The sequence below is a fragment of the Diplotaxodon limnothrissa genome, linkage group LG10 (genome assembly GCF_057381915.1).
Source record: "Diplotaxodon limnothrissa isolate DT_005_m linkage group LG10, D_limnothrissa_male_GT1.1, whole genome shotgun sequence".
Taxonomy (NCBI): domain Eukaryota; kingdom Metazoa; phylum Chordata; class Actinopteri; order Cichliformes; family Cichlidae; genus Diplotaxodon; species Diplotaxodon limnothrissa.
This window is the reverse complement of record NC_140605.1, coordinates 24,403,758-24,429,596: the sequence shown is the minus strand read 5'-3', so window position 1 is coordinate 24,429,596 and position 25,839 is coordinate 24,403,758. Positions and strand designations below refer to the sequence as shown.

General features: G+C 38.8%; 1 protein-coding gene across 1 annotated transcript in view; it reads left to right on the top strand.

The window, feature by feature from the left end:
* Positions 1–25,839, top strand: part of stk10 (serine/threonine kinase 10) — a 37,191-nt gene continuing 11,352 nt past the window's right edge. The window contains exons 1-8 of the mRNA XM_085364634.1: positions 1–492; positions 11,482–11,646; positions 15,991–16,039; positions 16,632–16,781; positions 19,514–19,586; positions 20,373–20,567; positions 21,170–21,251; positions 25,392–25,526. Coding sequence (XP_085220760.1) covers positions 334–492; positions 11,482–11,646; positions 15,991–16,039; positions 16,632–16,781; positions 19,514–19,586; positions 20,373–20,567; positions 21,170–21,251; positions 25,392–25,526 — 1,008 coding nt within the window. The 5' untranslated portion in view covers positions 1–333. The remainder of the gene's footprint in view (positions 493–11,481; positions 11,647–15,990; positions 16,040–16,631; positions 16,782–19,513; positions 19,587–20,372; positions 20,568–21,169; positions 21,252–25,391; positions 25,527–25,839) is intronic.

Below are 25,839 nucleotides of genomic sequence, written 5' to 3'. Positions count from 1 at the left end.
CCATCGTGTCTTCGTAGCAGCAGGTGGTCACCGCGCGCCCAGCACTTAACCACAGCCTGTTAATTGGATTACGCCAAGTTTCCACGACAGAGCCCACGGGCTGAAATGGACGGAATAGATTAACTTTTTCTTCTTTTTTTGTGAACCAGCCCAGTTCTCTTTTTCTTCTCTCAAGGACGCTGAAAGTGACGCTGTAAATTGGTAGATAAGACTTTCTTTTTAGCGGACTGCACGTTTCTGCGTGCCTAGTGCTCTCGTGCTCAAGACTGTTGACAGTTTTTTTTTTTTAATTATTTTTTTCTTTTTAAAGTTGAAGTTAGTACATTGTTAATAATGGCGTTCAGTAGATTCAGTAAACTATTTCGTCTACCCACCATGGATATGAAAAAGAAAGCCAAACAGTACGAGCACGTCAATCGGGACGTCAATCCCAACGACATTTGGGAAATTATTGGCGAGCTGGGCGACGGTGCTTTTGGAAAGGTCTACAAGGTAAGTGTGTTCTCAAAAGACACGAGGCACCTGTTGTCTGACAATGCTGTAGAACCCCAAGAACCCCATTTGTCCTCAAATGAAGTAGTCCTCTCGAAATGTTGATAAGTTGCCTGTTTGTGCTTATGAAAACTTCCTTGAATATCAAAAAGTTACTTAAGTTTACTCTGACAAAATGTAGTAAACGTCCTAATATATACTTTATACCAGTTTCATTTCAAATGGGTGTTTCTGTGTATTTTTCCCCCACCTGTCACACACTTTAAAGCCTTGCATCCTTTGGGTGTGGACTAGTTCCATTCACCTGTGGGTGCTGAACCATCCCAGCATTGCTGTAATATGACAGATATCTGAACTATGTTGCTGGTCAAGAGTTCTTATGTTAAACAGACCCATGCAGTCATTACATTAACTTTGGCTGTCATGTGAAAGTTTTGCTAAATATTTAGAATCAGCATGGGTGACTACTACTTCTGTGTGGCTCCTCGATGCACCTCTCTTCTTTTCTCTCTCAGGTCTGACCTCTCAGAACTTGTGTGAATGCAGTTGAAATTATGTATGCCATGTGGAGGATTTAGAAAAATGCCATGATGTGACTCCACTGTTGAGTCAGCCTGCAGGGACAGTGAAAGCACCTTAGCACCACCACCAGCAGCACCACCACCATCAGCACTTTGACTCAGTGGAGATATTTAATCTGGCTCTGTAAGACATTCACTGCCCTCTGCAACGCGGGGCACAGGCCTTCTGTGTCTACACAGCCCAGTGGAGCACAGTGAAGGTCTTTGACACATCAGGGGCCTCAGTGGAAGAAGTGATGCTTTAAGCAGAATTCTGCACTGAACAGAGAGCGCAGTCTTTTCAGAGGACCCCACCTTGTTTAGACTTTTCTTTTTTTTGTTTTTACTGGAAAGTTTACATACATGTGGGGAAATGGGTGTGAAGAGCACCATAATGCTCACTATTCCAGCAAAGCTATTGCCACGGATGCAATTTAATGAAAAGAAAATAGTAACATGGCGATCAAGTTATAGCTAGAAGTGAAGTTGCATAATTTATCTTAACAGTGAAGCATACTATGAAAACGCACAGTGCTTTGAGTTTTCTTCCTGAGATGCTAAGGCAGGGACCTGGTACAAGGTTCTTTAAATCTGAAGAAACCTTTAATAAGCTGCTGTTTATTACTCAGGTTTTAAGGATTACTCAGGTTTCTAAGTGCAGAAGTACACACAGTCCACTTCAGCTCCAAAGTGTTTAAAGCTAAAGCCAAATGAAAGTGGCTGGTACATCTAGTGTGATTAAGTGCTACTTAGACAACTGGCAAGCTTACAAAATGTAATGTCCCTTCCACACTATATTTGCCTGGGTTCCTGTTTCTCCTCCTTCAGTTGGTTGGAGGAGGACAGCTCCACACCTGCAGCTGTCAGATGGAGTGGAGGGAGGCAGAGCAAGAGCAGACGATGGCCAAGAGAGGAAACTGTGGGACTGCATCAGGAGACGGCTTCCTCTCGCTGCTCCCAAACCTCAGAATAATTGGCCCATCTGTGGGAGGGAAAGGCCTTGTGTGGTGAATTGTACATGCTTTCAGATGTTAGAAGTATTTGATAGAGCAGGCGTGAGGGAAGGAGGCTCTGTGTCCTGTCACTTGTGAGATCATCTACTTGTCAAACTGTTTGGGGGAGGGCAGGAGTCACAAAAAAGATGGCTGTTGATGTGCAATGGGCAGCAGGAGAAGAAAGTATAAATTTCATTTGTCGGACACCGCTGCTTGTAGAGCTTTTTTTGTTTTTGTTTCGGTCTTTGAGATTGAGGACAGATTTGTGTAATTGTGCAGTTTTGCTAGAGAGTACCGAGTGCTCCACACAGGCTGATTCTCCAAAGGTTAATGTCACCAGCAGGAGAATAACAACTCCCAGGCTTAAGGGTAGTGCTAAGGACAAATCAATCTATGTGTGTGCATGGCTGTAACCCAGGAACAGTGTGAAAGAAGGATCTCATAAAATGCAATATACTCCCCCAGTTATCGAATATATTCTTCCCTGTAGGTGAAACTGTACTTTTCCATTATTGAAAGGCTGCTAGGAAAAAAAATATGACTGTCTATAAAACTTAAGCCTGTGTTTCTAACTTTTTTTATTGCTGGAGATTGAGGGTCAAAATATTGTGCAAATATCTGTCATCCAAGTGCTATAAGTACAAGCGTGCACTTGTGTTGGTTGATACTTTGATGCATAAATTACCTGAATGCAGAATATTCATTTTGTTAATGAGTCTGAGTATCACAGGACGCTACAGATACAAACATGTACTCAAACATGCTGTTGTTTACACCTTCTGGTGCTCTGTTAATGAGGTTAAAGTATCACTGTCCAGCAGCAGTTAAATGGGATTATAGAGCAGCTAAATGGAAAGCCGATGTTTCTAACACTGCATTTATCACTCGAGGGCCAAACATATCTTTAACCTTAGAGCACATTTTACTTGTCAGTAAGTTAGTTTTGACCACAAAAAAAAAATCTGTGTGCAATCAGTGCTACGTTTAGATTCAAATTGCAGTTAAATTTTATTAGCACTAGTTAAATGCTAAATTGGATTTTGATGCTTGTTATCAGTCTTTTACTTGCTGGTTTGTTTCGCAATGTAATGCACACACCCACAACACTGTGACACTTCTGTCTCCCTGTAGGCTTTTTTTTTTTTTTTTTTTTATAAACCATCACTGGCTAATCAAGTTTCATATTCCACTTCCTGCAGATTCAGTGTGTCATAGGATGATGTCTTTGCTCTGTGCGTGTTTGCACTTGTTGGAAGGAGTCTTGCGCTTGTGTATGAAGGTGTTGTGGCTGCAAGTGAGGCATGAAACAATTGAGTTGTATAGCCCTTCTCACTAATTAATGAGCCACGTGCCACTGAGCACACTAGCCTGCTGCTGCTAGTGAAATGTTTCCATAGACACACACAGGCTTTAAGGTTACGCGCTGTCAAATTCCCTTTGTGGGATGAAAAGCGCAGTGAATCTTGTCCCTGTTGGTCTGACAGTGTGTTCAGCCTGGATGTTGTGTAGTAGAAAGTGTGTAGGTGGCCTCAACTATGGCAAAAACGAAACGAGTACGGTAGTCGGCCAAGTGTTTAGGCCACAGTACTTAATGTAACGGATCTGATCATCTTTGAAACTTTTAAAAAACTCTATTTATGCACATTAGGTTGGAGAAATGTGGTCATACACCGGGCCAAAATGTTGTGGGAAATCCTGGACTGGTTAAAGGCATAAAACAAGACATTTCTCTTCTATGTAGTTTTTTTGTAAGACTTGCAGAAAATCACTTAAAATATGATTACCATCTACTGTGAAGTCAAAGAGAAACTCACATGGTGAGTAGGAGGGGGCAAAGGTTGCAACTTCCTTTTTGTGAAGGAAAGCCGCAAGGTTCATATGAAATGCTCACAGTTATCAAGAGTGGCTCCAAGACGAATGTTTAAAAAGACTTCAGTGGCATTGTCGTCACTGCTCCCGAGAGCAGGGTTTCCCTGGGTCTAATCTCAGGGAGCAGCTGGGCCCACGGTGACTGATAAGAGCCCAGCTGGATGGGTGTGGGCTCAGAATGGTTGGAGTCCCTGTTATCCTCGTGATGACATTGTCATCGGCATTTACAAAAGCCGTGATCTGTGTTTCTAGTTGTAGGTCTGAGGTTAATGATCTACATGATAATTTCTGATATGTGTGAGTTCATACTCGAACAGCATTAGCAATCGAGAAAATGAAAGATTTAGAATTTTCAGTTATATCAGATTTTCTACATTTGTGTCACTTGTACACTTTTTCTGATTAATCTGGTAATCATGCAGTACTTGCCCGAGCTTGGTTTTGTGGTGTGCTTTAAATAAGACCGTATAAACCCTCCAGTGTGGTGCTTGCTTCTTCTAGTCTGCACTCAGGAAGTTTGACTCCTTTGTCATGAAAGTCAAGGTTTGAAGGCCGGTGTATCACTGATTAAAGAATTAAGTGTTACAGGTTTTCTTCCAAGGCTGTCTGTGGTATTGTATGTTATAACTTCCTGCCTCCCTGACCTGTTTTGTTTTTGTGACTTTGGGGTTGAATTTGGGGCATGTTGCAATGTTGATCACAACTTTCACATCCTGAAAAGGCCCATTGCTTCATTGTTAGGCAGTTTTTGTACAAATTTGTTCCAGTCAGGTATCCTTTGCCCAGTAGTCCCAGTAGTAGTCTAAATTCATACATTTGTGCTGTCTTTACAGTCAGTGGTTTTGATAGAGGAGGAAGAGTCATGCTCTGGCGTTGAAAGAAGAAAATATGTCAAACAATCTTTGTTCTTCACTGATGCGTTTCGCTGTAAGAGCTTCTGGTATTTCACAATAGAGCCATAGCTACATTCATGTCTTTAATCTATTTTTTTTAAGGTAGGGGTTAGCCATAATGATTGGGTTTGCAGAGCCATTCACATGTCTAGGTGAAAGGTAAGCACTGGCTACGCAGCCTTGAAACATTTTAGTCACTTTTCTTCTTCTCTTACTTTACTTTCTTCTTGAGATTAGACCCAGAGAAGCTCTGCTCTTAGGAGCAGTGACAACCACACTGAAGGCTTTTTATCATTCACCTTTACTGTCTTGGAACTTAAAAAACCTAATAAACAGTAGCAGTGGCAAATTAGTAATTTCCTTTCCTGTTAAAAATATGTCATGTGAGAGTTATAGGTATGCTTCCTTGTGCCTTTTTTTTTTTTTTTTTTTTTTTTTTTTTTGGAAGAACATTTTTACTATGTCACATGAATGCATCATATCCAGTAAATAAAAGATGATGACTACATTAGTTTTCATACTTTACTGGGTAACATACTTCCACATAAACCATTTATACTGTTGACCTTTACACCCAATCAGTATTTTCTATTTTTTTTATCACAAAAAACACAATCCATTACTCTGTAGTGGTTTGTCAGTTTGGCCTAAAGTGTAGGGAGCTTGGGGATGGGGGGCTCCAAGATAGTGGCTTGGGCCCTTCTCAAAAGCTGCGAACAACAACCTTTACCAAGAAGATAGGAGAGCTGGTGACTTGACTGGGTGGATGAATCCAGGCAAATGCACTATTCAGTCACTTCTACTTCCTATAAGGTCTAATTGCTGTACGCAAACAATAGCAAAAGGTGACTCAGGCGAGCTTTAATTATTTTGATCAGCTCATTTCTTTCCCACCTTTAAGCGAGTGTCAAGCCCACTTTAGAAGCATTTTCTTACTGATTCATACTGGAAATGTGAAGGTGGCAGAGGCAATAAAAAGGAAATTAGGACTACAAAAAGTGAGTCAAAGGTATCCCCAGCAGTAATGACACCTTTGATTTTGACACTGTTGCCTGACTAACCAGAAATACTCAAATGTTCCACTTGGCACTTGAGACGGCCATCACAGAACAAGAGATAAATAAGTCAACATCCTACATGTAGCTGTTTAACATGTGCTGCTTGTGCCATACTTTGCATCTCAATAAGAGGTGTGAGTTATATATGTGAGCTAAGAACCACATTCTTGCTCGCAGACATGTGGGAAGGGCCTGTAGGGGCGAGGCGGTTCACAGGTTTATAAAGGGACAAAGGTCTACCGTGCACACATTCTCCTGAAGGGAGCTGTATGTGTTTAATGCCTGTTCAGCCTGTAGGTGAGTGACCCCAGAGAAAGTTCTCTGTGTAATCAGTCACATAAGGTCACCTCGTCCCTTGACATGTCACTTAATTAGGTTTTTTTTTTAATGTTCTTAACAATAACAAAGATACATTTTAAAAATGACGAAAACGTTAATCTAAGTTTATTTTTAAGGTTGAGATTAGGGTTTTAGCTGCTGTATTATCCAGGCATGTGCTTTTGAATCAAAACATCCACATTAATCATTAATACTTTAGTCAACACAGGATATTTAACATTATTGCTTCCAGTCCTGATTAACTTTGAAAAGACTGCCACACAAACACAGGAGACTGGAAGTGTGTGCTTTTGTATGTTTATGTTTACTTAGTCTATCAGTACCTACAGTATGTGTGGAGGTGGACACACAGGACAGTAACATCTGTCCTTGCCCCTTTCTAATTCTTTTGTCTAGCAGGAGCTTCAGAAAGTAGTATGGGAAAACTAAGTCAGGCAGGTTTGGCAGACACATTTCATATTTACAGCTTCGCGTACAAAGTGAGGAGGATGGACTGGGTTTATTGCACATGTGTTACATTAAGTAGACTGAAAACCATATGAGAGACTTAAATCACCTTCAGAAAGATGGGTACAGAGGCACTCTGATAGTAGGCTGGTGGATGATTGATTAAAAAAACATAAAGAAAATGAAAAGATGCAGAAGAAATGTTTTCTTTTCACAGTCTCTGAGATATTATTGATCTAAAGGTTGCCAGAAACTATTTTGATAGGGAAATAATAATTTTTCTAATCTGAATGCTAAGAATTTGATAGCAACAGGCTCACAAATGGTAACTCTGTTGCAATCTTTGGAGTTATGCAATGTTGGAGTAAATGAAATATTTTTTGGCAACTCTTTGGTTTTTAATAGACCAAATTAATCTGCAGATTAAATAATGACAGTATTTAATTGCCCAACAGCCCAAATTATAAGTCTGTGGTCCAGGTTAATAACTCAGCATTCTGTAGTCTGTTAGTTGATGTGTGGTTTAATCAGATATTTTCAGAATTTACAAAATTCAAAGTGAACAAATGCTTAGGCCGTCTGTTGAAATGCCACAAGAGCAAATGGTAAAACGGACAGAGAGCTTTGAACCATGAGGACAGACAAGAAACAAGTTCTTTAGGTAGAAACCATGGAAACCAGACCAAAACAAAGCCTAAGACATTTGTTCTCCTCTGGAGTAGAGTCAGAGGAAGTAAAGAGTCATCGGGTTTGAAACAGTGTTGTCTCGTGGGATGGCAACAGCTACAGTATCAAGTTGACTATATTTCTTCTCCTTAAGGGGTTGTGGGTGTGCCGTCGTTATGTAATAAATTAGATATTTATGTTTTCAATAAAGCGTGATATTTTTCCCTATTCAACTTTAACATCTGGTGCCCGAGTATGCTTTTTAAAAAGTGGAGGAACTTTAGTTATGTCATGAGTGAACATGTTAAGAATGCTGTAGGTGGCCCCTGGGCCAGCTGATATCAGTGTGTGTGTCATCTGCTCTATAACAGATGAGTTGTGTAGGAGTTGCAAGTTGGAAAACTGTTACAAGTTAGAAAATGTTGTCATATTTCTTGCATAAAGTGCAAAAAAAGGTACAATCCTTCTTATATGGGATGATGTGGTGGAAAACATTTTCAATTTTTTAGTTGGGTGCAATAAGCACATTACCATTTATACACCAAAACGTGCACATATGACTGCGTACACTTGTGCACTGATGTGGTGCTAGTTTCCAGAAATTCAGCTTGTCCTTTGAGATTTGATGTTTGTTCCTTTTAGTGGAATGTATACAGATGGTAAGGTGCATATATAAACACGTTTGTGTTTATATACCATGCTTGAGGATCCTCATTGACGTAATGCATTCCTCACTCCACACAAAAAGGACCACATAACTGCAGGACACTCACTTCTCTCAGTCTGCCCATTGAGTCTACCCCCAACCAGCTGAAGCCCAGAGGCACATTCCTCTGCCTTGCTCCCACTGAGATGTAAAGGGGTGTGTATGTGCGTGCGTGCATGCCCGCATGTGTGCATGAGAGACGGGCCTTTCTGAGCAGAGTCTGTCTGATGTATGATTTTATTTTTTATTTTTTAATTAAACGATTGATATGGATATTCGACTTAAACATTAAATGTTTCAATGTATTCGTCAATATTTGTATTCTTTTTCTTTCAAACACATAAAAACTCCACCGACTCCCCTAACATTTGTCATGTTTAGCTATTTGCTCACTCGGTTATGCTTTGCCCGACTGTTCTTGTCTACCCTGTTGTCGTGTTTGCGATATTGTTGTGTGTTGGGATATTCCAAACACATATTCCATTTGTGTTGCCAACAGGGAAGTTGCAAATATCTGAAAAAAGGAAATATTGGAATTTTAAATATCCCAACATGGGTAATAGTTGGACTAGATGGATTAAAAAAATGCTTAAGGAGTGTGTAAGTTTAACCTTTCTCTGAATCATTTTACTTTACACTCTGCTAGTAACTAGAACTCCAATAAACCTTCTGGAATTCAAGTTACCTTTTACTTAACAAGGAAGGCAGGTCTGACAAGGAAGAATTGTACTAAATGAGAATAAAATATCTTGTTTCGAATTTCTTAAGTGTCTGGAGAGTTTCATTTTGTACAAGGAAGTTAAGAACTTAAAAAAAAAAAAATCTGTTGTACTAAAAATAAGGTTACCCACACAGTGTTGACTGTGTGTGTCAGATGTGCTTTCCACAGACATGTAGTTGGAATTGTTAGCTTGTCAAAACATGCATTTCTTTGGAAATCTGACCCCAGATGGTGACTTTGTTGAAGCTGATACAGCGCTATTGCAGAGAGCTGTAATGTTAGCAAAGCAGTTGCAAGAGTTTGGTGTCTGTGTTTACTGTTGAGACTTGTTAACAGACTGATTGTTTGATGGCAAGAGATCGCATCCTGTTGAGTCACACTTTAGGTTAATCTGCTGGTGAAAGTTTAACTTCTCCGGAGCTCTGTTAGGTAAACGCGCATAGTCCAAGGAGTACTGCGATGAGGATGTGTCGCTGTGAACCTCATGTGTTTGTTCAGATGTTTTCCCACAGCCTCTGTAAACCATGAAGGATTCAGATACCAGACTTAATATAGTCTGTTTCTGCAGGCCACTGGGTGGATGTAGACCACAACAGGGTCCAGATTTCACCAGGATAGGCAGTTGTTTCTTTTTCTTTGTTTTTTCCTTATTTAGTCATAAAATCAAACACTTGTGCTCATTATATGCACATGCATTGACCATATTAATCAGACAACATTCATGATCGTGATGAAACCATCACTTCCTAGATATTAGATTTTTACAGCAAAGAAATTGAATTGATATTTTTTTAGGGCAGGTTTAAATGAGGTGTAGCAGATGACCCCGCCTTTAGCTATTTGTTGTTGACTTCACTTTAAGTCTTCATTTGTCTCCAGTTGAACACTAACAATGATTGGAGTGAATATTTACTTCTGACTGTAGAAACACATTGAAAAAAGCCTGCCTCATACACGAGAGAGCGTCATGTGTTTGATGCTGTTTGAGTCACTCTACCGTTTGAATGTTTTGTTGCTTTATTTTCTTCTCTTTACCACTCAGAGCGATGAGGAATTCTTTGTCTATGCGTGTGATGGGTTTGGCTAAAGTGGCATTTTCTTCTTTTCAGTTCCTCTGACTCTTCAGTTGCTCAGGGGAGGGTGTGGAGCTTCCTTTCCAGTTTTGCCTGTAAATGTTAGTCAGCATTTTAATTGCTGTCGTGTGGATCTTGGAGTGTCTTCTTCCGTTTGGCTACAGCATGGACAATAAAGTCCAGCACAGATTGTGATCAAAGTTATCTCTTTTGAACAAACTAAGACTTGAGACTCTTGGTGCCAGATAAACTATGCAGGGCATGTTACCATGATTCCCCAGTGCATTGATGGGAGTGGAAAGTTACGTACTAATTTATAAATGCAGCTAGTTCATTTAAAAAGATTATTAATGCAGTCTACCAAGAGCAGAGCAAATTAGTTTTGCCAAAAATGAGCAGACTTGACAAGGTAGTGAGTAAGATAATATAGTGTATGCTCAGGTTTTACACATGTGTTTCTCTCTGGAAACTGTAATTCAAATAAAAGAGAGGCAACTGGAGAAGGAGAATCAATATGTTTTTGATATAAGAAACTCTACTGTTAGAATTCGCTGTTGAGCATCTCATCTTATCTCTGCATAAAACTGACAACTCAGGTGGAGTCCAGCATTTATCCAAAGGAGGGTTATAAAAATGGTAAATGGCCTGTATTTGTATAGCGCTTTTCTAGTCCCTAAGGACCCCAAAGCGCTTTACACATCCAGTCATCCACCCATTCACACACACATTCACACACTGGTGATGGCAAGCTACATTGTAGCCACAGCCACCCTGGGCCCCACTGACAGAGGCGAGGCTGCCGGACACTGGCGCCACCGGGCCCTCTGACCACCACCAGTAGGCAACGGGTGAAGTGTCTTGCCCAAGGACACAACGACTGAGACCGTCCAAGCCAAACCTCATTTATCATTAGATGTTCCTGTGCTGTGTGCCTAATCTCAGGCATTGTTCTGTCTCTAGAAACTCAGAGTGAGAACTCATTGAGAGACTCATTTAAGGACGGAGCTAATGCTTTAGCACCGAGCTCCGAGCTTTGAGCCATCCATCTTTGTCAATTATGAGCTCATTTTGATAATTTCACCGCCTGACATTCCAAATAAATTACCACTCTTACGGGAAACTATCACAGTCACATGAGGCTCAAAATGAGATGCGCCCCTAGCACATTTTACTGTAAATTGCACGTTGCAAAATTCACATTTGTATGATTTTAAGTACTGTGGAAAATGTACAGAATCATCTACCAACACATTTTGTATTAATTATGGCTAGCTGGAAAAATACCTCTGACTACGCCATGACACTGCACCTCTTTAGTTAATCACCAACTGTAGATTTTCAAACAAAAAGGGGGCCTTTGAACTGTAAATGTGGCCCTTAATCTTAACATTGGTCATACTGTGTATTTATTTATTTTTCCCTGTTATATGGGCCATGAAAAATTAAATGTTGGCAATAACCTCCCGCACTGTTGATGTTTTCTGTATAACTAAATGATAAAAATTGGTCTCTCTGGAGACCTGAAACACTTAAATTCACAGGGTTGGTTACTTTTGCTTTGAAAGTCTTTGAGCACAAAAACGGGAGGAAACTGAGTTAAAAAAAAGGTCTGCCATTACTCATGCATGTTTCATTTAACATTGATCTGTTTTCCTTTCACAGGCCAGAAACAAGGAGACAGGAGTTCTGGCTGCTGCCAAAGTGATCGAGACCAAATCTGAGGAAGAGTTGGAAGATTACATAGTCGAGATTGACATCTTGGCTAAATGTGACCACCGCTACATTGTCAAGCTGCTTGATGCTTTCTATTATGAGAATAAACTCTGGGTAGGTAATGCTGAAATCTGAATGAGCAAATCAGACAAACCACAGACTTGCTGCCCTCTGGCTCTTTGTTTTATTTTTCTTTGGCTGAACATTGTCAAAGAGGTTAACCACAAACACTGACACACTATCTTTACACATTTTAACATGATCTGGATGGAGAAAAACAAAACAAAGCAATTAAATAAATTCGACCTTTTTCAATGATTTTAGGCTGAAATTAGATTGGTGCATAATGCACTAAAGGAACTTCAGTCGTCTTCCTCTCAAAACCACTCATAACCAGGACCCAAAAAAGCCATGACACACAAACCTCAACAGTCAGTGAAGAGGGTCAAAACAAATATTTTCACTGTGCATGTTGAACGGCTGGTGGGATGTTCCGTTTCACTCTGTGACAACTGTTTTTATTGCAACAGTTTTATCTTGAGTATATTTCTCCTCCGTATGCAAGATTTGTTGTAAAAATAGTGATAAGAAGAGTCTATTGCCTAAATAGGAATGACAGAAGAACCCCTGGCTGACATAATGCATCAGAAATGACCCTGATGATACTACAAGAATGAGGATTAATCTCAGCTATGTTTCCCCTGCTCTTGAATCATTCCTTCTTCTCACACATACACTGGGTCAAGTGTAAACTTTTCAACTCCCTCTGTAATCTCCCACTCTATCTGGCCAAGACAAATGGTGACCTCACGTCAGGGCATGATTTTAAATATTTGAAGAATTACAAGGCAGTGTTAAAGATAAAGATTATTGCGGTTACTAGAAGTGCAAAATGTAGATGTTTAGTTTGGCATGTTTGTGACTCTTCTGTTAGTTTTCAGTTAATTATTAAGCATTAGAATTGTAAGCCTTAAATCAAGCATGACAGAACTCGTAAGCTATTAAAATTCAAGTTAACACTTAATGAACTGCTGATCAGTCAAAACTTTACCAGAGGTGTAACGCAACAAAGCCAAACTCATGTTTTAATAAAGAATTAATGTACTAAAAATTGCTAAACACAATGTAATTATGCTTTATTGCATACATGCATTAAACCAACAATGAATTTAGTAGTTGACCTAAATAAAATGTGGAGGGGGTTGAACATTGCCCATGAGTCAAAGCTGGACCCTGTGCAACTGTTAGGTTAGCTTGATAAGTTAAATGTACATACCTCTCTGCCTGTTGCTTTCAGACCACATGTTTCCTGTGTTTTGTGGCTTCAGAGTAACAGGCCTTGTTTGTCATGTGAATTCTGAGCTGTCTCCAGTAACTAATGTGTTTCTCTGTCTAACACATAATTACACTCAGTGTCTTAAAAGTATTGGAAATGTTTTTAAAATGTATGTAAAGTATCTGTGTTAAAGATTGTCACTGAAGTGACAACTGGTTGTCTGTAATTAGTCTTTACAAGAGCACAATCTGGAAAAGTTTCTACACCTCATTGCTGTAAGCACAACAATTAGCCCAGTAGTTACTGGTGGTCAGGCCCTGGTTACCTCCAATTGGGTGGACTGGGCAGTGTAAGTCAGTGCATTCCAGTGACGACCCACCCGCTCTGCTTTCTACCACAAAGAGAGAAGACAGTGAGAGGCTGTTTGTTCCAATCTGGTCTGGAGGTTAGCAAGGCAGTCTGGCCCACAGCGTGAGAAAAACGGGGCTGATGTCAGCACCGAGAAGAACAAACAGGGAGAGGCAAAGAAAGACGCAGGAGAAGAGAGGATTTAAACAGCTAAGAGAATATTTCATATCATTTAGCATGTAAAAGTACATTATCCCTTAGTATTACTCATAGTTAGCTATGCAAATTTTCTTTTTTTCTTTTTTTTTTTCCCCCTAATGAGTGCTCTATGTCTAAACGGTCTAATACTACAAAAATCTGTGTTACTTTAGGCATGTGCAACTTGGCGCTGTCAAATGTGTCAGTGGTCAGAAACTCATGAGGTAGGCTTAAAGTGGGTAATGGGTCAAGTCTTTTTTTTTTTTTTTTTTTTGTGTGTGGACCGGGTGCAGCCTAAATGCCACTACACTCTTCAAGTTTTGCCCATTAAGACAGGCTTATGGCTAAGTTGAGGGAATCAAGATCACCCACAGTCTGTAGGCCTGGATTATATTGAATTCATAATATTATATATAATCTTAAATAGGTCATTGAACAGTACCTAGTCCTAGATACAGTGAGAAATTGTAAGTGCATTACTCTAGTCAAGCGCTGTACAGTTTGACAAAGAAAGAAGACTTTCTAAGGGTTTTTGGGTTTGTTTTTTTTTTGTTTTGTTTTTTTTACACCACCTTGCCTGCGTTTTTGAAGGTTTAGTTATCCTCGATTGTATAACATTTTTTTTGCTGGCAAATAGCCTTTTACTTTCCTTTGCCGTCTGTTAAATTGAGGTAAGAAATCACTGTGAAGGTACAGAGTGGCGAACTGGAGGAACACTGCGGTGTCAGCTAAGCCTGCTCCATTTATTTTAAAGCTTTTAGGGGTTTGTAGACTTTATCAAGTTGTGTCCAGCTGTACTCGGAAGAAAAAGACACTCATAAATTGTCCTAATGCTTTTTAAGACACTTGAAGATAAAAAATCACCCCTTTAGAGTAAAATGTGAGATATATCTTTAAACAGGGGATGAAGTACACTGGGTTATTGTTTAGTTTTTTTTATTTTTTTTTTAAAGTCTCACTCTGACTCAAATACACAGGGACACTGAGTGTATGTGTGTGTTCAGCCCACAGTGGTTATGAATATCATGCAGCTTGACCAGTTGGAGCGCATTCTTTACCCACAGCATCACACATCATCCAAGATTCTTTCACGCAGCGAGAACAAATCTTTGCTGCAGACACACTGATGACTACACAAACCAGTTGCCTCTGTCACAGCCGAGTAATGTACAGCTGTTTAGTTTGGCCAGCGCTTTGTGCTACCACTAAAGTGCAGTTCGTTTAACTTGGAGAGTGGTTTTTAAACAGAAGTGGAAAAAAATGGGCAGTGGTGAGCAGGAACAGGGATGTGGTTTGTAATAAAAGGTGTGATTAACCACCCTCTGTAGTGTTGAGAATATGTAGAATAAACAAAATATTTTCAGAGTGTATATATACTGATAATATTGATGGGAAGAAACTGCACATCAGTTGGTACACATTTTAAAATAATACATTCTGTTCTTATTTAACTTTTACAGATCATAATGGTGGAAGGATGCATATCAACAGGAAATGTTAATTTTTGAAGTGTGTGCGAAACTCTTTTTTCCTTAATAATCTTCTTACTTGAAGAATAAAATGCTAAACCTGACCTATGTTAGATTTCTGTTTCTTCTTTGTTGATCAAACTGTGGAATCTTAAAACAGGTTTTTAGCTACTGTAAAACAACTTAAACACGTGGTAAAACTTCGATCTAGTTCAAAGATATAAAAGCTGGAAACATGCGTCATACACAGGCCAGACAGTCTTTCAGCTGTTTATTTAAAAAAACTAAAAATCTGATATGAGACTAACTTTTAAACAGACTAAGCAAAATGGAAGATCGCTGATGACACATGGCAGAGCCCAAACTAATGAAGTTTGTCAGCGTGACAGAAGAGCATTGTTCCACCTGGTGTTCAATGCCAAGAATGGCAGCCCTCATATTCTGATTCTTTGCAAAGTATGTGCGCCTTCACGTGACCGCGTGTACACAGAGGTATGCATAGTTTCATACCGTCAGACGTGCAATGGTGTGGTTTCACCTTTTGGTATTTGTCGTTCATTGTGCGGGTTTGTCTGGGCTGAAACTCCACGCCTTGTCCAGCGCCTGGCTGATGCTTTGGCAGTGTTGTCATAGCAAGAAAGACTGATGATTGTAAAAAATAAAATGAGATCACACAGCAGGTATGCTTCGTAGTACCAAGAGTTCAATTTTGGAATCAAAACATAATTATAAATGAAGTATGTGCTGTGAAAGAAGTTCAATCTTACTATGGTTTTCTATCTAATAGGTGTGTTTGAGGACATGGCTAATAAGACTCCATTTAGGAAACCTCTTCAGTTTTTACCTCCTCCATCTGCCTTTTCTTTTACTTTACTGCTGAACTGATGTGTGTTTGGCAGTTTTTCCTCTACAGGTAGTGATGACATAATTTAACAGGAAGGACACACTTCTGATATAAATTTAGATTTTCTGCTTTTATGTCCCACTGAAAATCCTTCATCTTAAAGTATATTGATGTCTCTGCTATCACAGACACATTAAAAGCTTCATCAACAGCTAAGTTCAAACTCATGAAACACAGACTTTCACTGACTGTTTTTCAGCTTTCAGTTTTATTACTTATAATTCCTGGGTTAAGTTTAACACCAGTTTCTCTTCCCCCCCCAGATCATGATTGAGTTCTGCCCTGGAGGCGCTGTGGATGCCGCCATGCTAGGTAGGCCATTCTGTCTCTGTATTTTCATTTAAAAATCTTTTTCCTTTACAACAACAGTTGGTTTCCAAACCTCAGAGTGTTTTTATTTTTTTGTCTTTTTAAAAAAAATTTTTAAGTCAAAATTAGTTCTTAGCTTTCATGACCGTATATGTATTTAAAAATCTCAAATTTATCAGGCAGAAAATCCTGAAAAACAGCATCATACTACAGCTTTATTAATTTGACCTTGAAGCCTTGAAACAGTCAGACATAGTGGAGTCCTCCTGTGTGGGAAATCCCCCTGGTGTTTTCACTGGGTAATCCACATCCTCGTAACTGCCTGCACCCCATCTGCAGCTAACCAAACACAGACAGAGATGAAACGAAGTCTACAGGGCAGGATTATCTTGGATGTGTGAAGGTTTTTCTAATCTGGGATTACTTATCGGGTAATACTACCTGATCTGCTATGGTGGGTTTAGTGTTGTTTTTTTTTTCTCATGGAGCTCACACGGTAGCTCTGTACTCTATTTTGCCATGATTGTATGAATTACAAGGATGCAGTGTTCCGTCTCTGTTGCTCTAACCTCTCCTCCTCTCCTGCCCATATCAGAGTTGGATCGGGGGCTGACAGAGCCCCAGATTCAGGTAGTTTGTCGCCAGATGTTGGAGGCGCTAGACTACCTCCATGGATTGAAGATCATCCACAGAGACCTGAAGGCTGGTAACATCCTCCTAATGCTGGATGGTGACATCAAACTGGGTAAGTGTTTAGTTTTAGATGTTGTGATGTTCAGGTTTTTCATTTCTAGCAGAGTGTAATGCATTGATCATTTTTTTTATTATAGAGGCATCAAGGTGGACAAAATGATGTTTTGTTTTTGCAACCACATTTGTATGAACAGTCAGAAAACTGCAGTACTGTTTTGAAAACTGAGATTTTATTTGATATTCAGGCAGAAAATATAGTACAGACTAATACAAAGTATTGGTTGCTTTTCTTATTTGACTCGAGCAGTTTTTTAACCTCTTAAAAAACATTTGTGAATTTCAACTGTTGCATTTTACTGCTAAATTAATTATTGTGGGACTAATTCCCAGATTAATGTATCATTCACATTGATTATTGAAGGTTATTTCTGGGGTCTTGGCTAATCTTTAGGTTCATTGTTTCTTTGACATAAATGCATGCCACACATAACATGCACAGTAAGAGGTCCTGCACTCCTCCTTTGCTGCTGTCAGCGAATCGCAAGCACTGTGTGGGAAAACTGTGATCTGAGAACATTGCATATTTTTATTCATTTATTGGCTTTTTGAAGCGTTCCTCACATTCTTCAAATTTTATGGCTGGACGACAAAAGTTGGATCCACACTCTAGTTTGTTTTAGATTGAAGTGTTGTGTTCTAGTGCAGTGCTTTGTCTAAGTGCCAGGTAAGCAAGTGCTGAATTGTCTAAATGATTGCATAACATTTAGGATCCTCAGATATGAAACTTTAGATAACTGTTTGTGGCGTGATGTTTTACCTTCTTTACTCTGATTGACTCTCTGATCATTTTTACTGAGCTAAGACCAAAAAAAAAAGAAATTCATATGACACATTTTTGTCAAAAAGTGTGCTCATTAAGCTGCATGCCAAGAATCTTTCCTGCTTACATTCTTCTCCAGCTCCACCACAGTTGCCTATAATCACTGGGAGTTGCCTCTGTAAACCCATTATGTCATGACATGGACTCATTTACGGTCTTCAAACTTATCTAAATACATGTTAATTCAAACAAGACAGCAATTAAACTATCTTTGAGGTCAGCTAAAATGTCTGATCTTCATGAAGCATTCATGCAGTTCTTTTTTGGATTAAAAAAAGTCTTTAATGATTTTTACGAACTTATTTACAGCAGTTGTGACCAGTGCCAAGAATTGTTGATGATGGCAAAAAAAAATTGCTCATAATTCCTGTTGCTGTATCCAGGTAACGATAAAAACAAAAGCAAATGAATATTGGATCAGAGGTATCATGCCTTCCTGCTATCGTCATGAAGGAAACATTATTTTTAGCCTATACGATTTGCCAATCCGGTTATGCCATGTTGTTGTATCCATCGTTTGTCCGTCAATTCACAAGAATCGCTACAACTCCCTACAGTACTGGTCAGAATTTAAAGTGACTTGCTACAGTGATGACCTTCACACAGATTTTTCTCAAACACAACGTCACATTTGTCGTTCTCAGTGGATTTCAATTCAGTTTTTGATGATGATGATAACCTGTGAACAGTGAGGGCTTGTGAGTCAGTGATTACATCTGTCTCCCATCACAATTTTGTAATTTTATTCTCATCAGGAAATCCTTGAGACGTGTCTTTAAAATAGGCTTAGACCCAGGGATCAACTGATTAGAATTTGACGTTTAAAGGTCAATGTGATCTCATGTAATAATTATTTGGGTCATAATAAATTCTAAAGTCAATGGTCTACTTCATTTTGCTATCAAAATGTTATGCAAAGAAAACATTGTTCAGCACTGTAATGGAAGATGAGCATATTACATATTTTGTCGAATACTGAATTAGTGATGTTAATCTTGGACCCTAATGTAGTAGACATGCGGCAGCGGGAACAAAGGAAAAACTCAGAAATTGGCTTCAAGAGGCAGCAAGCAGCATCTGACACTTAGACCCTCGAATTTGATGAGTATAAACTCTGACTAATGGGCATAATTGAAGTGGTAAAAGATAAAAGCATAGAGGTTGCCACTAACATTACTTCTGTTCTTTTGGGACTCCTGCTAAAACCTGCTATTGTGCACTAGTTCCTGGAAGTGTAGAACATAATGAGAGCCCTGTTGTAGGTAATGAACAACTATTTAATCTGTTTTGTGTTGTTTTTACCAAAAACATAGTGTTAACTCTTATTCAATGTAAAATAAAAGGACTGCTTAATTTCAATGTCTCTGAGATGTAGAAATCCTTGCTGCAAAAGCTCAGACTGTTTCAAGTGATGCATTTGACAGTGAAGCCAAAGATTTTGAATTGTAGTCTACAAAACCAAAAGTCATTTAAGAACCCATAATAGAACATGCCAGTTTGTAATTGAAGATGTGACCCTGCTGCCTTGTGTGCAAAATCTAAGCGCTACTGCCAAGCACTTCTCTAACCCCGGCATGGTACACATGATATTCCTTCTGACAGGCGGGAGGAAAAAACTAAAGTGAAAACAAGACCCCTGTAATCTGGAAATCTGGCAACTTTTTTAAGGAAATAGGACTGCTATAAATTTACTGTTTCTGGATTTGTAACTCCAAAGATCACACAGTCAGGATGGCTTTACAAGCTAAAAAGTATTTGTCTACCTCATGGGCGTGGTTGTGGAAAAAAAAAAAAAAAAAGCCGGAAGTTTTTGAATTGGTTTCATTCCTTCCTTCTGTGAAATGCTAGTGAACGTCTTTCCTCCATCACGTGACTTTTCTTTTCGTTTTTCTTTTTTCATGCAGCTGACTTTGGTGTGTCTGCAAAAAATACCAAAACGTTGCAAAGAAGAGATTCTTTCATTGGAACACCATACTGGTAAGTTTACAGTTTCAGTCAGCAACACTGGGGGCGGGGGGTTGGCTTAGTACGCTACATTCAATGCCTTCAATGACTATATAAATTACACTCTACTTTTTCTAAATCCCATATTATCATATAACAATCCTGCTCCCTGATTTGCAACATTATCTGTAAATCTATTACTGTTATGCAAAACAACTATATTAAATGTTTACTTTAATATAATTCATATACATAGCACTTGTGAAGATATCATCTATGAACTTTAAAATTAGTGGGTCAACCCTTTTTGACTGCTCACAGCACTTAATACCTGAGAGAAAATGATACTGTGCATACAGTCAGTATTCATTACAATCCTTCATTCTTGTCAAATAGTGCTCCTCCAAATTAGAAATGATTCCCAGCGAACCTTGTTCCATTGAGCCTTCCTTTATACCAATATGACAGTTAAACATTTACTAGAACAGGTTATCATTCATCCCCACCATCCCAGCTCAATTAAATCATAACTGTGTACAGTCCTGATCGGATCAGGGAAAAAAACTTAATCTAAAATGCTACTTTTTTGACTACACTTAGTCAAAATTTGTATCTTATTTATATTACATTTATGTATGTGTTATTACTTAATTACATCTTGATGGTTATTTTAGATTCTTTACTTGTTATTTTATTTATTTATTTTTTTAACCCATGTTTTTAGTCAACAGAGTATTTATGTGCTGAACCATGTGATGCGTTTGTGGAGGAGTTTGCATGCCACAATCTTTAATGTTTAACCTTATTTATCTGTCTCAGGATGGCTCCAGAGGTGGTCATGTGTGAGACAATGAAGGATGCACCATATGACTACAAGGCCGACATCTGGTCTTTGGGAATCACTCTGATCGAGCTTGCGCAGATTGAACCCCCACACCACGAGCTCAATCCCATGAGGGTGCTATTAAAGATCGCAAAGTCTGAGCCTCCTAGCCTGGAGCAGCCAAAGAAATGGTGAGAATCTGAATTCAGCTGTTGCACATTTGGCCTGCAACCGTCTAGCATAATATGTACAGGCTGCGAAGAGGAATTTGTTAACCAGAAAGTGGGGAGTTTGAAACCTGCCTCCATGATTCATAAGCTACACGATAGAAAATGGCAAGTGGAGTCAACGGGGACTTTTATTTCCCTGTCTAGATTTCAACAAGTCATTTAATTTCAATCACTTCCAAGTACTTTGCACACTTGGTATACTGTAATCTGCTCTAGACAGTCATGCATCAAATTGTCCTTCCCTTTTTCCACATGCCAACCATTTTCCAGCAGAGGCTGCACTTAAATGAGTGCCAAACTGTAATTTTTTTCTACCTTTTCTTTAATGAGATTAAATGCGCTGTAGCAGTGAATTTATTACTGTGAAAGTGAAGTTATCAGGTAGAGGGAGATTTAGAAAGGGCCGCTGATTCATTGTTCCTGCTGAGACCTTTTTTTTTTTTTTGCACAACAAAGCTGCGTACAAAGATGGTCTAAAATGGTTGGAAATGTTACTTAAAATTATTTTTTTGTTTTAACTGTTTCTTCACTTCACTACTTCTTTTCTCTTTTATTTACTCAAGGTCACAGGCATTTAATGACTTCCTGCGGAAATGTTTGGATAAAAACCCAGAGACTCGCCCAACTGCAGCTCAAATGTTGGAGGTAGGCTTGATGCTGTGTGTAACTGAATAGTAGTGAATATTATACAGTGCTGCACTTTGACATACAATGGAACATCATACTCTGTCTTTGTCTTGTACTGACACACACACACACACACACACACACACAGATCAGTTTAATCTTCTATTTTAAGACCTGAATACAGTGATCTGTGCCAGGTTGGTGTTCCATGGCGGGCACAGGCATGCAGGTGAAAATGAAACGCTTTATAAGAAATTGATAGTGTAAAAGTGAAAAATTATTAGGTAGAAAATGTGCAGTAGCCAAAATGTAATGGTAAAGGATCCTGAATAAAGACACTATCATAAAATATCCTTGAAGGTTTAGATGGGAAGGACAAAAGAAATAAGAAGCTTTGGCCTCTTCGCGAATGCCCCCACCCTACCCTCAAAAAAAAATATTACCCTACAAAAATGTTTTCGACATTATTCATCTCAGAAACAGAATTCAGATTCTGACCATATTTTGTATTCGTCAGCAAGCTTATTTGATGCCTTTTATAGACTTCACTATACATATGATCCTGGGCAGACATGGTTCTAAGCAGCTGTTTGATTATTAAAGGCATCATCATATGGTAATTCTAAGTTGTGGCAATGAAATGCAAATATCTAAAGACGAGCTTCAATCAGACTCTAGATTTCAGAGCCAGTAGAATGAGCAAAGCCATGAGCAGGGTGTGGATTACAGAACAAGAGCAATGTCTATTAAAATTCAGAGCCACAGTTTCCTGTCTGCATCCCATAGCTGAGGAGCTGCCAGCTATTTACATTCCTGCTCTCAGCCAATGGTGTGCCAGGATTAACTTGAGTTTGCCACCTTTGGCCAATTAGAGCGAGGCAAAGATGAAAACCCTAGTCAGGCCTGCAGGGAATTCTCCATGTGTTCTCTAGTGGGGAGGGAAAGAGACAGGCGCGGCCCAGTTTTTGGTGCTGTGCTGCAAGTTTTAGATGTTTATCATGTCCACTGCCTCCTAACAGCTGTAGGCACTTGTGGGCGTGGTCAGATTGAGGCTTTGTGATGGATGTTGCATCATGTCACTTTGCCGGCAGTTACCGTCAGATATGTTACAGGCTTTAGGGTGAAGTGAGCAGATGTGGAAAAATACAGGTGAATAAAAAAGTCAGAAAAAATATCCCTGGTGCTGGATAGACTAAATAAGGGATATAAAAATAAAGCTTTGCAAAGTCTTTGTCACTAAGCTTTTCACAGGAAACAAGAATTGGTTATAAACATCTTTTTAACCTCTTCCCTTTTTTTGCCATAATTACTCTGCGTCTGTCCCACATATGCGGCTGTAAGGAATGTATACAAAAAAACATGACACAGTATCAGTCACTGTGGGTGTGTGGCTGGCCGGGAGACCGTCTGGATGACTAGTATTATATTGAATCCAGCGTCTCCTCCCATAGTTTCTCATGTGCAGGGTTTTTATGATGTTTTTGGCAGAGCTGCCCTGGAAAGCATATAAACATTTCTGAAGTAGAACAATGTAGCACATTTTGAACTTTGAGTTAATCTTGGTTGTCTAAACTTCATAGAGTATATCTTAAACAAAAGTGTAATCTTCTAATTCTGCAAACAACTTCTTTGAGACAGAAATCTGTCCTAAAGTACTAAATTTGGGTTAATAAAAGTCAAGTCAGTTGAGTACCAAAATTGCACCTTGCCCAGTAAAATTCTTACCCCTAACTTAACTTATCAAAGTCCTAACCCTAAAAACCGTCTTAACTGCCAAACCCTCCTTCAAAAATGAAAATTTTATAACTAGTTAAATTTACATCATTCAAGATCTAAAACTGTCCATAAAGATGGAGGGACAAAAGCATACACTTTATTTTTATTCCTGTGCATGTACACCTGACCTTTTTGCAGGTTTCTCTTCTAGTCACCTAATGGTCCATATTGTGCACATTTAATCTTTATACAAAGCCATGCGCACCAAATCTCCCCCCTCTCTGTCTAAAGCAATGCGAAACCTATAAAATGGTGCATATATCCACTGATACACATCTATATCTGTGTAACAAGGCACCAGTGCTAACACTTAGTCTTTTTGCCCTGTGTTTTGCCTCAGTGAGGATGTGTTTACCTGGAGTATGGGAGGTCTGGTATAATTTATTGGATTATACAGCTTAAAGCAGATTTCTCAGAGGTTTACTGCTGTAGGTGCTTGACGCTACAGTTACTCCTACTTTTTTAGTTACTAGCTACTCATACTCATTCCTCATAAGTTCTATGGCAATGGGAGAAAAATATCTTTTATAATCTTCAGTAGGCATTCAAATGAAATAAAGAGCTTTACTAAAGCAACAATGATTAGATAATTGACATAATGGAATTTATTTCAAGTCATTTTTATGGCTTTATAAGTTAGTTTTGATTTTGTTAACATTTGAGAAACATTTTTAAATCAGAAATTTTGGATTCTTAGTTAAAGCAGTTGATATAAAGATGTTTTGATATTTCTGTGGGTTTCATGAATTTGTAACTGGACATTTCTCATAGTTCTCTAATTTAATTAGAAAGCAACAACCATGAGTTGATTATGAAATTAGTTGCCAGTTCCCAGCCTTAAATACCTTGTTGGATGTGTAACATGTCAAAAGAATAAGATGCCTTATTTTCTCTCAGAATTGGAGTAATTCTAATGTAGTGCTTCTCACATTAAAACTCTTTTCTCCAATGTTTCACCTTGCTTAGGCTTAATGTAAATCTAAAACATGTCTGAAATTTTACTTCCAAAAAGCCTCTCTCTGCAATTTTCGAATTGAGATAGTGGAAACAGAAGTTGAGTTTATTTTAGCTCCTTTCACTTTTAAACATGCATTTATTGCAGCACTGCCTCTACCAAACATGACAAACTGAATTATTATTGAAGCATTCACTGCCATCACCATATGTTCATGTGACCTTGTTTACGCCACAGGTTTACATGGCTTTAAGATAAATCTGTTGGCTGATTACAGAGGATGTGGCCGTGTGGTTGCTGAAATCGGAGCCATTTCAGTTGAAGTTTGTCTTTAATTAACCAGCGTTGCTGCATCAGTCATGTTGATGTTCTTCTTACAAAAATCACTAAATCAAAAAGGGCTGGCTGTGCAGCAATAGTTTGATTTAAAAACTCTATCTTATGTTGCTCATGTTGTCAATTGATGCCATAAAATGGGCTGACATAGAAAGAATCATGACATCCAAATGTAGACACTATGCATTTAAGCATACAACTTATCCATGCATTCATATTTTGCCTCACAAATAGTCAAATGGCACTCATTTGTGTACATCTCATTAGGCAATAGCTGACTGTTATTTGTCATTGGAGAAGCTTAAAACTCAAGCGTAATGCTGTCCTCAAGGACAAGCAAGCTCCTGAACCTACAACTGTGGAGGCTCACAACACACACTGACTTCTACACACTTCATGGTCCAGCACCCCTTGCAGACTTTTCCCCTTTGTCAGCTGTTCCAGTTAAATTACACAGGAGTGCAAAGCATCTAAATAATAGATGATCAGCTTTTTATCCTTGCAGCACTCAACTTTTAATTTGCCTTTTTTATATTCCTGTTACAGCGTTCTTATTGCCTTACTTGAAGCACGGGGAAACATGCATTTTCTTTTTAGACATAGTAGAGTTGAAGACTGGTTGCTATTTTAGGTGCATTCTGTTAGAATAAACTGTTGCCTCAAGTGGAGAGTTGTATTGTGATGTTCCCATTGTTAATGCTGCGCAGGAACTGGCAGGTGTCAGATAGAGTTTCCCAGCAGTGAAAGTATGTTGTCTTGTCTTCTACTCCGGTTCCATTTAGTGTATCGTTTTTAAGCACCAGAATTTTATTTCACTTGATCCATCATTTTGTATTTTAAAGTTTTACAGATTATTTGAAAAGAAATTGATATCATTGAAAGTTGAGATGTTGCAGAATGGTGTCATCTGCTAATTATTTAAACCTGTGGAAAATACTGTTCTTGTGTTTTGTGCAAATATTGCTTCATGGTTGTAAGCCTTTTAGTCAGCCTCACTCTTAGGCAATAACTAAATGCGTAGTGTTTATAGTATTTATCCCTAAAATAAATTTCTGATCAGCCTTAATAACTGTCTCTTCTCCTATCTACAGCACCCTTTTGTGAAATCGGTGACGACCAACCGTCCGCTGAGAGAGCTGGTGGCTGAGGTCAAGGCTGAAGTCATGGAGGAAATTGAAGACAATAGAGAGGAAGGAGAGGAAGACGAGGGCATGGACCTTACTGTGGTACCAAACCTGTTCATTATCATTGTCCTTTTTATTTTGGTGTTTCGAAAACAAGAGTGGGCAGTCCATGCTCTTCCATTCAATTGGTTTAATTTATTAATGTTGTGATTTAAATTAAAAACATAATAATGGCACAGAAAATGGATGCATTTTGACGTAGAAGTGGTATTGACTTTACAAGTAAATGCATTTCTGTGACGTTCCTCATTTTCCTGTCAGACCACACAGTGAGATGGAAATTACCCTTAATTTCAGTGTCCAGACTGTGTAATTAAGTTGCAACTTGCACACAAAATGACAAAAAGGCGTGCAT